This window comes from Euprymna scolopes, chromosome 30, assembly GCF_053919585.1.
Source record: "Euprymna scolopes isolate OS-2025 chromosome 30, ASM5391958v1, whole genome shotgun sequence".
Classification (NCBI taxonomy): domain Eukaryota; kingdom Metazoa; phylum Mollusca; class Cephalopoda; order Sepiida; family Sepiolidae; genus Euprymna; species Euprymna scolopes.
The window spans coordinates 92,143,925-92,158,858 of record NC_136511.1 but is presented as its reverse complement, the minus strand read 5'-3'; the positions used below and the strand labels follow the sequence as shown (position 1 = coordinate 92,158,858).

At 38.8% G+C, this 14,934-nt stretch overlaps 1 protein-coding gene across 4 annotated transcripts in view; it reads left to right on the top strand.

Annotated features, from left to right (window-relative positions):
* LOC145254563 (alpha-catulin-like) overlaps positions 1-14,934 on the top strand; it is a 709,135-nt gene that overhangs the window by 635,626 nt on the left and 58,575 nt on the right. For all 4 annotated transcript variants that reach the window (XM_080113145.1, XM_080113148.1, XM_080113146.1 and 1 more), the window contains 2 exons: positions 2,796-2,981; positions 3,890-3,940. In XM_080113145.1, coding sequence (XP_079969271.1) covers positions 2,796-2,981; positions 3,890-3,940 — 237 coding nt within the window. The remainder of the gene's footprint in view (positions 1-2,795; positions 2,982-3,889; positions 3,941-14,934) is intronic.

Here is a 14,934-nt window from a genome sequence, read left to right as displayed (position 1 = left end):
TAATTGCTAGGGTTTACTAGACGTACGATGAGACCATTATAATCTAGGAGAAAGTGGGCCAAAATATATTACGTAAAACAAGTATTATATAAATATTGAGTACTCAGCTGCTCCTCACCCCTCACTATTCACTGCTGTAACCAAACATGGTTCCTTGCCAGCATATGGACTTCTTCTAAGGTGTGTGGATTATTCCTTGGGACCTCCATCTTGGTTGGCCTATTCAGCCGTGTATCTATTAACATATTGACTAGAATGACTAGAGTGTCATGTTCATGGTGTTAGTGTTCCGCTTTTGGGTATGCAAGAAGTACCAACCTATGCATGCGCTGAACCAGTTCATCAATGCTCTCTCCGTTGGGCATTCTTAATTGGGATAGTTCTCGTATGAGTTCTACTGTGATCCTTTTACCAGCATATTCTTTTTTTAACCTCCTACAAAGTTCAGACCAGGTTAATCTTGGATTAGTTTTGTAAATGTTGCAAATCAAATCAGATACTGGCTCCATCGTTTCTTCACAAGCCAACAGCACCATTTCATAATCAGTTAGCCCATATACTAAACCCTTCTTCTCTATTGTTGCCAACCATTCCCTTGGGCCAGTGGCATTTTCCTCATAGGGAGATATTCTTATTCCCTATAGTAGTTTCTCCATTTTCGTCAGAAATTCATAGAAGCTTTCTTCACCCACCGATTTATCTTCCTCTATCATATTTTCCATGACCTTATATTGAGACGCCATCATTTTATCTAACTACTACTAATATTACCGCCCATATTATAAAACTACTGTCAACTTGGTTCAAAGTTGAATACAAAATTAAAATTAGGCACAAATAAAGCACAAAACTGAACAAAGTGAAGAAAGGAACTAAAAAAAAGTGACTTACCTTCCTCCTGGTTGTTTTGCACCTTTTGTTGTCTTTTGTTGCACCTTTTGGTGAGCTGGCCTTTGATTGTATAGTCAATTGACTAAAATCGATGGTCTGGCTATACTCTTAGTCTCTTCATAAAAAAAACGTCTATCTTTTTCAGTCTCTCTTTTTTTCTTTTCTTTTGGGGAAAAAATTTGTCAACAAAAAAACAATATCCGTTGTATCCCGATCAAACATATAATGAAATTGTGATATCCTGGTCATAGCCACACCAATAAATGTACCCGCACTCACTCCTCCAATCCAAGAGCATCCAGTAAGTGACATCACCAAACTTGGCTGTTTTGGGTCCTGGTTAATCTCTTCATATTTGGCGTTCACTCTGGCGAAGGCCTTGGGTATTGAAAGGTTCTGTCTGTCGAATTGGTAATTTCCTCACATTATTAAAGATCAAAAAGGGTAGCTTATTCAGCATCAGTAACCAAGGACTGTATCACTGGGAAATAGATGCCATTTAAATCAACAACTGGTATTTTGGATAACGTAATAATAATTATTCATAGAAAACAGTCAAAAGCTCTAATTCTTCATAAGACCCAACTTAATTCCTTAATGTTTGTGCGTGGATGACACCCCTTTGTAAATTATGGGTGATTTATAAGTTCAGTCACCAACACTAAGTCAGCAGATCAATTTATCAACAACATGCAATTCAGTGGGGAGAAAGCAAAGTCAATCTGGCCAATTTACAAGTTGTCATAAATCCTAATTTGCTGGTCAGACTTTCAATAACCTGCAGACCAGTGGGGTGCAAAGTGGAGTCTCTCAGCCAATCCAGTTGGGTCTCTCTCTAACTTTTCACACTCCGTCTTCTGTCTTCTCTATTCTGCTTGACTGTATTATATTGAAAACCCGGGGCCACAGCTCTGCCCCTTTTGCCAATAGAATTTAACTCAAAATTTTTTGCCACCTTTACTGGTTCTCAATGTTTGAGGATCCACCCTTATGACACTGGAATGATTTACAACATACCTTTCTTTCCTTTTTCTTCATTTATTTATTTTTGCCTCTTCCTGCTACCATGAATAGGAGTTTTCTCTTCCCCATCTGTGGTGTGGCCCTCAAAATCACAAATGCACTTTCTGTTTAATTTCTAATCAATCTCAAGCACAAAACTGGGTTAATGATGATATTTAAATTAAAAGCAGTGTGTGTATGTGTGTGGTCCTCTCATTGCCTATTTAATATATTTTTGGAAAACTGAGTCATTGGTGTCTTATTTCAAATATTGATCAAGCTCATAATTCAACTAGTCTTTTTTGAAAACCTCCACCCCCAATACCTCTTATCAATGAACCGTTAACACAGTTCCAGCCTTCTTTTTCAACGTCTTCTTTCTCTCTCACTGGTCTGAATTTCGATAGTATATCAACCTTTTTTGTTCTTTTTGTTTTTTTTAACCTGCCAATATTGTCACACCTAAACATGGGTATTGTTTAATTGTTATGAATATGAAATAAACATAGAAAAATACATTCTTATACATCTTTTTTGTTTTACTTCAGAACAAATTTGCAAATAATAAAACAAAAGTATGAATCCATTATTTCCTTTACATCCTCATTGATTTTATAATTCAAGATTATTAAAATGTTCACTTTATAATTTTGTATCTGTGTGTATATTTAATTGGATTTAATCAATGTACAGAAAGGTTTGTTACAATTAAATCTCCCAGTCTAATTGCCTCCCTCCAAATCTGTCTCATTACACTCACCTACCTCTCTTTGTTGCACTTTTATCCTTTAGTCAACCTCTTCTTCTGCTTGTACCCTAATTGTCATACTCCTTCTCACACTGTCTTCACTTCTTCTGTTAGCGATGTGATTTGTAATTATCTTTTTCATTTTATTTTCAAGATTTTGTATGCTGCACAAACTCTAGCCCAGTATCCAAGCAGTCGGATAGCAGAAGGAAACCTTGATGTATTTTCCAAAACTTGGGAAGCACAAATCAATGAACTTTCTATTTTGGTTAAGGAAGTCAATGATGTCTGTCAAGGGAAAATGGAAAAACAAGTTTATTTGTCTTTGCCTCGGCCTGGGGTGAGTTAAAGTTTCCTTTTTGCTCCATCAACATTGTACTAGCCATCTTCAGGATTGTAGAAAATTGATTCAAAACATCATATAATAATATAAGATATTGCTGAAATCTAGCTTTGTAAATTTCACACAAAACTCCATGTATCTAATAACATTAGTTACAAAAGTAAATTTTGTAAGTGCTTATAGCGATTTAAAAATGTTCCTACATGTGGATTTATAGAAATATGTTTCCTAAGAACAATCGGAAAGGTATGAACCAATACCTCCAGTTACATATAAAATAACAACATGTTCAATTATCATATACAATAGTTTCTAACGGGTACTTCTCTGATTACCCTTAGGCCACAGGATTCTTAGCCTGCTCTAAATTTTGCATGTGAGCTGATGATCAGCAAGAGTTTCCTGAATATCGTCTCATCGAAATGATCATTCATATTAGATTTTTCAATAGAAACGTAATTACGTTGCTGACACCAGTGTGGCAATTCTTGCAAAATGTTGAAATATCTTCTGCAATCACACTTGTAGCCAGTTCCAGATTCAGGTTGGTAATTCTTTATTCTGTAGGACAGATATATTCTCCCTTCTCACAACAGTCGAACACTTAGCAGCATCTTTGGCAATAAGACAGAATATTATTGTTAACACGAAATTCAATATAAGTTTGTGAATTTTCTTTTTTTAAAACTATTTTATAATCTTTAATTTTATAATGTACATTTTAAATATAATTTGATTTGTATAACTTTATTTTATGAAATCTCTGGCCTACATTTTTGTTGTGACATTTAATAGCTTACCTTAACTATGATAAGTGATGTTGTCCTAATTGAGGCTTTTAAGATATTAAAAACCGAAATATTCAGTGATCTCACAAAGATTTTTTTGTTTGTTTTTGTTTTCAGAAACATGGTACAATGGTGAAATCATTGCGTCCAGTGAAACTGGATGCTGAAGTAAGTGAACACTTAAGATTTCAATAAAAATGTGCTTTAGTAAAGTGTTTATATGTTATCATAGGTGTTTATCTTATTATAAATATGTGTGTGTGTGTGTGTGTACATATGTGTTTATGCTATCATAGGTGTTTATCTTATTATAAATATGTGTGTGTGTACATATGTGTTTATATGTTATCATAGGTGTTTATCTTATTATAAATATGTGTGTGTACATATGGATATATTATGTACATTGCTCTCTTTCATTATGTATCCAACTTGAGACAGAAAATTCACAAAGAAAATTGAGTCATGTATTTGAACGCTTGCCTATTATGGGGCACAGTTAATAGCTGACGTCACCTTATACAACTTAACCAATGAGGTTTATGATGAATCAATGGTTGCATTTGTAGATAACCTACCTCCCTTTCCTTGTCAACAATATATGCTTTTGTCGGTAAATTTATGTTATATGGCAAAATATGAACACATCACAATTTATTTCTGAGAGCATATATCCGATGCTTCATTTAGATTAGTACAGTTGTGTACTACTGCAGCACAAAATGCTGCTCACTATTTTTTGTTTTGTGTTTAGTGAACGTGCGTTTTAATTTTTCATGTATGCAAGCATTAAAATACTTAACATTTAGTGTTATAAGCTAACAAGTCAGCACGTTATCACGTGATAAGTAACATTTTTAATGAAAACTACTTTTGCTTTTTATTGAAATACTGTGATGTAAAATCATGAGGCTATAATGCAGAAAAGGCTAGACGATCTCCCATTCTCAGAGTTACCAGACAGTCAGCTGATATCCCAACTCTATATCTGCCCACAAGATAAAGTGATAGTGGGAACAGTCCAAACAGATAAACTGCAACCCATCTCTCTCTCATGCTCTTCTCTCTCTTCTTAGAGAAAAGAAAGATTATAATGAAGGGTGATTCAAGGAGGTAGAATGGAACAGTATTAGCTCGAAAAACAAAAAGCATTAGCGACAAAAATATTTTCAGAGAATCATTCTATGCATTAGCGAGTACTTATGACCCCCAAACCTCCAAGTCTTGTTAACTGAGTGTGGTTAGAAGCAAGAAAGACGTCTTACCGTGAGTGCTCAGTGAGTGAGTTCAGGCGAAGAAAAGGAAGAACAAACATGGCGGCCAGCATTTTTATTTTGTCCGTTCTCGCGTAATCTTGTGTGTGCGTGAAGATGGAAACTATAAAACGATGTTCATTTCTCGGTGCTGGGAGATTATTCCCGATCAGGCAGGAGAGAAGGCAATGAGAGTAGAGACAGAGGACTGTAGCGATAATCTTTCTTGAACATTCCGTTTGTGTATTTGAGGTGACCCCCCCCCATTATACTTCAAGCTATTGCGGCTCGGAAGTCCTGATCTTTGATCGACAATTTTCTTTCCTCCCCGGTCTTGTTGATCCCTCTGGGGGCGTTCTCCGTCACCGCGCACTCAGCTAGTCCGAACCTCACGTTGTTACATGTGATGGTAACACCTCCAAGGCGGCATATAACATCCATTCCAATGATGGCTTGGACGCCAGGCACCAGGCGATCAGTGACAATTGCATGGACCCTCATCCGACGTTCAGCAATATCAATAGTGATGGTCTTCCTCCCTCGACACTTCACTCGCGACCCATCGAATGGCACTACTTCACCTTTCCCTTTCCATCTTCCGACCAGGGTAGTGTGCACCATGGTAGTCGTGCAGCCAGTGTCAATCAGGGCCATAACTTCTCGTCCACTGCTCTCCGTCGAATTAAAAGGCTTAATCATGTTGTTTAAGCCTGCGTTGGCCATTGCCGAAATAGCTTGAAGTATAATGGAGGGGGGGTCACCTCAAATACACAAACGGGGTGGCATGCAACACAAAGCCATCATTGGAATGGATGTTATATGCCGCCTTGGAGGTGTTACCATCACATGTGACAACGTGAGGTTCGGACTAGCTGAGTGCGCGGTGACGGAGAACGCCCCCAGAGGGATCAACAAGGCCGGGGAGGAAAGAAAATTGTCGATCAAAGATCAGGACTTCTGAGCCGAATTCGACGGAGAGCGGTGGACGGTGGAGTGGGCATGGAAACATCAAGCGCTATCGCTGACAAACAGGGTGGCGTGCTACACAAATTCGCTTAGAGGAGGGGGCGAGAAAGGAGTTTGAGCAGGAAGTCGACCGATGGATTGAGGAGGGGATACTGATGCCTTGGACGGATGATGTGGAGTCGGGCATTTTGCCGTTGATGGCCGTTCTGCAAACAACTAAAGAGAAAGTAAGACCGGTCCTGGATTTCCGAGAGCTGAACGGCCATGTTAAGTGCCATACGGGAGGCAACACCGTAGATGTGTGCAGTGAGACCATTAGGGAATGGAGGCAGATGAATGGCGCATCTACGTTGGTAGATCTAAAATCTGCCTATTTGCAACTCCATGTTGCCAAGAAGCTCTGGAAATATCAGTTAGTCAAGTACAAAGGCAAAACCTATTGCCTTACGCGAGTGGGGTTCGGGTTAATTTCGGCACCCAAGATTATGTCAACTATCCTCAGGAAGATTCTGGAGACAATGGGAAAGGGAGATGGGGTAGTGAGCTCATACATAGACGAAATTCTGGTGAATGAGACTGTGGTAACTGCCAAGGAGGTGGTGGCTCATTTGAAGAGGTTCGGGTTGGTCGCCAAAGAGCCGGAAAAACTAGACAGAGGGGCTGCTTTGGGCCTAAAACTGAAACGAGGTGCGTCACGCGGCCTAGAGTTTCGCAGGGGAAACGAGATCCCACAACTGAAGCAGGAGCTCAACAGACGTGAACTTTTTTCCATATGCGGAAAGGCTTAAACCAGCATGCAGCTACATAAAGAGACACGCCGAAGGACGAGGATGGAATGATAAGGTGGGAGAAAGAACGGTCGCCATGATGGAAGAGCTCCTGAAAGAAGCAGAACGGCAAGACCCAGTCCGGGGAGCCTGGAATGTACCGCGAACATTGGATGGAGTCGTGTGGTGCGATGCGAGCAGCATTGCAACAGGGGTCGTTTTGGAAATTGGAAGAGTAGTTGCAGAAGATGCAGCCTGGTTGAGGAAAAAGAATGACGTCAGCCACATCAATGTGGCGGAATTAGACGCGACAATAAAAGGAGTCAATCTGGCCTTGAAATGGGGACTACGTGACATCTGCATCAAAACAGACTCTGCCACGGTGTTTGCTTGGCTAAAGTCTCTCATTTCAAGTGAAAAAAGGATAAAAACGAAAGGGGCTGCGGAGATGTTAGTGAAGCGCAGGCTTGGGGTGCTGGCTGAGCTGATGCAAGAGTTTTGTTTGAAGCTTCGCGTAGACATGGTGGCTTCTGAAAAGAACTGAGCAGATGCTCTCACGAGAGTGAAGAAGAGTTGGCTGTTGCCAAAGGAAGATGTTGTTGCTGCATCGGATCTAGATGATGTTGGCGTGCGAGAACTGCACAATTTGCATCATATGGGGGTAGAGAGGACGGTACTTAGTGAAAAAAGCCGACCCAAGGATCACCAAGGAGCAAGTGAGGCAAGTGGTCAGGACATGCGACAGATGTCAGTCGATTGATCCTGCTCCAAGCACGCATGAAGCTGGCCAATTGGAGGTGTGTGGGACCTGGGAGAGACTGGCATGCGATGTCACCCATTACAGAGGTAGACTTTACCTGATCATGATTGACTGTGGGCCCGGGCGATTTACCCTATGGAAGAAGCTACGTGGAGGAACAGGCAATGAAATAGCGGCAATCTTTGATGAGGTGTTTTTGGAGCGAGGCCCCGTGGAAGAGTTGTTAACCGACAACGTGACTGCATTCTAGTCAGTAGCAGTGACAGAAGTACTGAAGAAATGGAAGATCCAACAATTTTTCAGAGCTGCCTACAGACCCAGTGGCAACAGGATCGTGGAGAGAAACAACCGCACCATAAAGGCAGTTGCGGAAAGAGGAGGCACCTCACCTGAGCAAGCCATCTTCTGGTATAACATGTCGCCTAAACTGGGACAAGTACCAGAGACGGTCCTGCAACTGTCAACGTTTGCATATTCCTGGAGACATTCCAGGGTGGAGCCGGCAAGCCGAGAAGTAGAGGCCACAGGGACAATTAAACTCGGGAACGAGGTATGGGTGAATGGCGCTGCACCACACAATGGAGTAGAGGTCGCGTGACTGGGAGAAACACTAGTAACAATATTCTGGTGGAAGGAGTTCCGAGGCACATTCTCGACGTCAGACCAGTGGAGGGCGAAGCAGTGGAGGGGAGTGTGCAGCCACAGGAGGAGGACGAGACACCTCAGAGGCCAAGTAGAGAGAGGCGACCGCCACAGTGGATGAGAGACTACGAAATGTGATCTTGAGATCAGGGAGGCATGTGGGAAGCAAGAAAGACAAGTCTTACCGTGGGTGCTCAGCGAGTGAGTTCAGGCGAAGAAAAGGAAGAACAAACATGGCAGCCAGCATTTTTATTTTGTCCGTTCTCACATAATCTCGTGTGTGCGTGAAGATGGAAACTATAAAACGATGTTCATTTCTCGGTGCTGGGAGATTATTACCGATCAGGCAGGAGAGAAGGCAACGAGAGTAGAGACAGAGGACTGTAGCGATAATCTTTCTTAAACATTCCGTTTATGTATTTGAGGTGACCCCCCCCCCCATTATACTTCACTGAGCTATAATATGAATTTTTGGCATATCAACCTGTTAAGTTGTCTCCCTTTATATTGGCATTAATATGCATATAATTTGTTAAGTTATCTCCCTTATAAAAAGGCAGAGTTAACAAACTTTTCTTTTCAATATGGCGTCGTAATGTTTATGTGTTTGTTAACCGTTAAACTCTAGTCGTGAGTGTGCTGCATATTTATTCAATTAATGTATTAGCTGCCGTAATAAATTATATATATACCGTCGGAGTTGGATTATTTTACTGGTTTTTCATGGTAGCTGTCCATAGTTGCGAGCGAAAACGATCTACGGAACAATAATTTAAGTTTTTTTTTAACGAACGACCACAAAGAGGAAATGGCCGTTAACTACAAAAATCCCCCTAGATTTGATGAGAATGACTACCCATGCTGGAAAAATGAAATAAAGATTTGGACAATGATGACGGATTTACCAAAGAACAAACAGGCATTGGCTGTTAGCCTTTCACTTAACGGAAATGCAAAACGGGCAGCTATGGGAATTGAAGTGGAAGAACTCAACACAGACGAAGGTATGTCGAATCTTATTAATGTATTAGACAATTTGTTTTTAAAGGATTCTCTAGACTCTATGTACGAGGCTTACCAAAACTTTGATAAATTCCAGCGGCCTGAAAACATGAGTATCTCTGAATATATTATAGAATTCGACCAGAGATATCTCAAAAGTACCAAGTTTGAAATGACTTTGCTGGATGCCATCCTAGCTTTTAAACTATTAGATAAGTCAGGCCTGGATTATCAACAGTGCCAACTCGCATTGACAGCGTGTGCTTCGTCAGAATTGAAATATAAAAACATGAAGTCCGCATTAAAACGTATATTTGGAGAATCAAATGTTATACCTTCTAATGAGGAGCCTATTGTAAAGCAGGAAACCGCTTTATATGCAACAAAATCAAGGAAACAAAAATCCCGTAACTTTCCTAGATCAGATACGGGAAACTCTAATAGATTTAGAAACGGGAACCCTACTAACAGATATGGGAAAGTTACTAAATGTTCTATTTGCCAGAGCGTTTTGCATTTGTGGAGAGAGTGCCCCCACAAAAGTGAAGCTGTTAGGTTAACCGAAACAGACGAATTGGAGCATAAAGAAACAGAAATGGAAGTGTGTAACATCACACTTCTCTCACACGATAAAGTAAAATTTTTTTAGTTGAGTCATTGAACATGGCAGTGATTGACACAGCTTGTACTCGGACCGTTTGTGGCCAAAGATGGTTGGATGAATATAAAAAGAATATCAACCAAGAAGATATTATTATTAAGAGAAGTAATAGACCTTTCCGATTTGGCGACGGAAAAATTATAAACTCCTCTACCCCGGTAACTCTACCGGCGATAATAGGTTCCAGTAGGTGTAATATAAGTGCTGAGGTAATTCAAGCTGATATTCCTCTGCTTTTGAGTAAAGCTTCGTTGAAGAGGGCTGGAGCTGTTCTGGATCTTAATTCAGACAAAGCTGTCATGTTTGGGAAGCCAGTGGACCTACAATTCACATCTAGTGGACATTACTGTGTAGATATTCTTGGTAGTGGTCATCATACAAGAAACTCCCATTCCGATGTGCTAATTGTTGATAACATGACCAATAAAGAAAAAATAAAAAGTTTAGAAAAACTGCACAGGCAGTTTGGACATGCCTCAGCTGAGAAATTAAAACTGCTATTAAAGTCTGCTGGCTCAGATGTTGTGGAGGTGGCTAAAATTTTGGAAAAAATTGTAGCCAATTGTGAAATATGTAGGAAGTATAGAAAACCTGCACCAAGACCAGTTGTTGGTTTTTCCTTAGCTAATGACTCCAACCATACTGTAGCCATGGATCTTCATCAACTCGAACCTAACCTATGGTATTTGCATATCATAGATGAATTTTCCCGGTTCAGTGCGGGCTGCATCACTAACACTAAGCAGTCATCTAAAATTGTAAAAAAATTCATTCAATGCTGGATTAGTATCCATGAAGCACCTAAACAAATGTTCAGTGATCTGGGAGGTGAGTTCGACAATGCTGAAATGAAAGATATGGCTGAAAATTTTAACATAGACATCTCTACCACTGCTGCATATTCACCCTGGAGTAATGGTCTATTGGAACGACACAATCAGATACTAACTGAAATATTATTGAAGTTGAGGTCCGACTACACTCTGGATTGGGAAACAGCACTAAATTGGGCCATTATGGCAAAGAATTTGTTACAAAACGTACATGGATATAGCCCTTATCAGATAGTTTTTGGAAGAAATCCAAACATTCCCACGATCCTTATTGATATACCACCTGCACTAGAAGGGACCACCACAAGTGAAGTTGTAAAAAACAACATAAATGGATTGCATGCTGCACGACAGGCTTTTATCAAAGCCGAATCATCTGAGAAAATTAGGAGGGCCTTAAGGAAACAAACGCGCCCCACACCTGATCTCTGCTCACCGGGGGATAAAGTTTATTACAAAAGACCAGACAATCAAGAATGGAAGGGTCCAGGTGTTGTCATTGGTCAGGATGGTCCTGTGGTATTTTTCAGACATGGTGCATTGCTTGTGAGAGTACATAAATGCAGATTGCGTTTGTGTAACTCGCCACTTGCGGATGTAAACTCTAATGAAATTTCAGTAGCATCAAGAACCTCTGATAGCCAGGACTATAATTATGAAACATCTGATAAGAAATATACTGAAACAGCTGAGGTTGAGACAAAAAATGACCCACAATCCGATCCTATAGCCAAGATAAAGCCTGGTAACATCATCACATACAGCCAAAAGGGAAGCAATGGGCAAATACAGGCAGAAATAATAAGTCGGGCTGGAAAAGCCACCGGCAGAAACAAACATTGGTTTAATGTGAAAATCCAAAGGCCAGTAAACTTGGAAAATGAAGAGATGTTGGTAGATTTAAGTAAAGTCACGGATCTTAATTTGGCAGAACCACTGATAGGACCCACAGAAGGAGACACTATAATTATGGTGGCAGGTAGAGAATTCGATGAGGCCAAGAAAAGAGAACTTGACAGCTGGAAACAAAACAATGTTTTTACTGAAATAGATGATGCAGGACTGAAATGCATACCTACGCGCTGGGTGTGTAGTTTAAAAAACACACCTAATGAGGTTATGCAAAAAGCAAGGCTGGTCGCTAGAGGTTTTGAAGAACCCAAGAATGACATTCAAAAGGATTCACCAACCTGTGCTCATGAATCCTTAAGATTTATTATGGAATTAGCAGCCCAAAATTAATGGAGTCTACACTCCATAGACATAAAAACTGCCTTTTTGCAGGGTCACACTATGGATAGGGAAATATACATCAGATCACCCAAAGAAGCTTTCAGTGACAAGATATGGCGGCTAAATAAGTGCGTCTATGGACTGAGTGATGCTTCTCTGCAGTGGTATAATAAAGTGAAATCAGTTATGATTGAAAATGGCGGTGTAATGTCCCAAATGGACCCTACAGTTTTCTACTAGATTAGTAAATCTGGTAACCTAGCTGGAGTTTTTGTATGTCATGTAGATGACTTCATTTGGTCAGGGGACTAGACATTCAACAATACCATCAGCAAAATATGCAGCGCATTTAAAATTGGAAAAGAGGATAGTAAGGCCTTCAAATACTGTGGAATTGAGCTTAATTGCTATGGTCCAGAAATATTAATAAACCAAAACAAATATACCGACTATATCATCCATTCCAATAGATTGCTCAAGGACCATGGAAAATGAATCACCGCTAACAGAAATTGAGATAAATTCACTCAGATCCAAGATCGGCCAATTGTTGTGGTGAGCGCATCAGAGCCGACCGGACTTATTATTTGATGTCTGTAATCTAGCGACTAATATTAACCATAGCACCATAAAAGACCTGATAACTGCCAACAAAATTATTGGAAAAGCTAAGGCATCCAAGTTATCATTGAAGTATCAACATCTTGGTGACAATGATCAGTTATGTTTGATGATATTTAGTGATGCCGCTTTGGGAAATCTTCCTGATGGTGGAAGTCAGGGGGGTTATGTCATATTCCTCACTGGGACATCTGGGAAAGTCTCACTGATCTGGTGGAACTCAAAGAAAATCAGACGGATTGTCCACAGTACCTTAGCTGCAGAAACAATTTCAATGTCTGAAGCTATTGATATGGCTGTTTTCATCTCCACCCTGTTTGGTGAATTGACAACAGGAAGAACAAATCCCAAGAGTCTACCTATAATTTGTGTCACTGATTGTAAATCTCTCTATGAAGCGGTCAAATCAACAAAATCTCTCAAAGAAAAACGATTACGGATCAAAATCAGTGGTATTAAGGAACTTGTGGAAAATGGACAGATTGAAGAGTTCCGATGGCAAGAGACAGGAAGACAATTGGCAGACTGCCTCACTAAACGGGGTGCATCCCCTTGGTTATTGGGAAGCGTCTTACAACAAGGCAGTTTGAATGATTGAAATTAAAAATAATTAAAAAAAAATCTTTTACAGATGAATTTGTTAAGTTGTCTCCCTTTATATTGGCATTAATATGCATATAATTTGTTAAGTTATCACCCTTATAAAAAGGCAGAGTTAACAAACTTTTCTTTTCAATATGGCGTCGTAATGTTTATGTGTTTGTTAACCGTTAAACTCTAGTCGTGAGTGTGTTGCATATTTATTCAATTAATGTATTAGCTGCCGTAATAAATTATATATATATTGTTTATATATATATACCGTCGGAGTTGGATTATTTTACTGGTTTTTCACAACCTGCATGCCATGTGCTCAAGTCAACTCACGCAAAACTGAAAAAGAGCCATGACAATTCCAGTTTTTTTTGTATTGTAAAGAAACCAAGTAGACACTGCAAGGACTAGGGAGCTGGTAAAGGATTCCGAAATGCCTAAATACAAGTTGAGGTATTTGAATAACAGGGATCCATAGGAATTTTGTAAAACATGCTTTGTTTCAATTGGATATATACATGGTAAAGGATTATGAAATCACCTAACTACAATTTGGATATATACATGGTAAAGGATTATGAAATCACCTAACTACAATTTGGATATATACATGGTAAAGGATTATGAAATCACCTAACTACAATTTGGATATATACATGGTAAAGGATTATGAAATCACCTAACTACAATTTGGATATATACATGGTAAAGGATTATGAAATCACCTAACTACAATTTGGATATATACATGGTAAAGGATTATGAAATCACCTAACTACAATTTGGATATATACATGGTAAAGGATTATGAAATCACCTAACTACAATTTGGATATATACATGGTAAAGGATTATGAAATCACCTAACTAATTTGGATATATACATGGTAAAGGATTATGAAATCACCTAACTAATTTGGATATATACATGGTAAAGGATTATGAAATCACCTAACTACAATTTGGATATATACATGGTAAAGGATTATGAAATCACCTAACTACAATTTGGATATATACATGGTAAAGGATTATGAAATCACCTAACTACAATTTGGATATATACATGGTAAAGGATTATGAAATCACCTAACTACAATTTGGATATATACATGGTAAAGGATTATGAAATCACCTAACTACAATTTGGATATATACATGGTAAAGGATTATGAAATCACCTAACTACAATTTGGATATATACATGGTAAAGGATTATGAAATCACCTAACTACAATTTGGATATATACATGGTAAAGGATTATGAAATCACCTAACTACAATTTGGATATATACATGGTAAAGGATTATGAAATCACCTAACTACAATTTGGATATATACATGGTAAAGGATTATGAAATCACCTAACTACAATTTGGATATATACATGGTAAAGGATTATGAAATCACCTAACTACAATTTGGATATATACATGGTAAAGGATTATGAAATCACCTAACTACAATTTGGATATATACATGGTAAAGGATTATGAAATCACCTAACTACAATTTGGATATATACATGGTAAAGGATTATGAAATCACCTAACTACAATTTGGATATATACATGGTAAAGGATTATGAAATCACCTAACTACAATTTGGATATATACATGGTAAAGGATTATGAAATCACCTAACTACAATTTGGATATATACATGGTAAAGGATTATGAAATCACCTAACTAATTTGGATATATACATGGTAAAGGATTATGAAATCACCTAACTACAATTTGGATATATACATGGTAAAGGATTATGAAATCACCTAACTACAATTTGGATATATACATGGTAAAGGATTATGAAATCACCTAACTA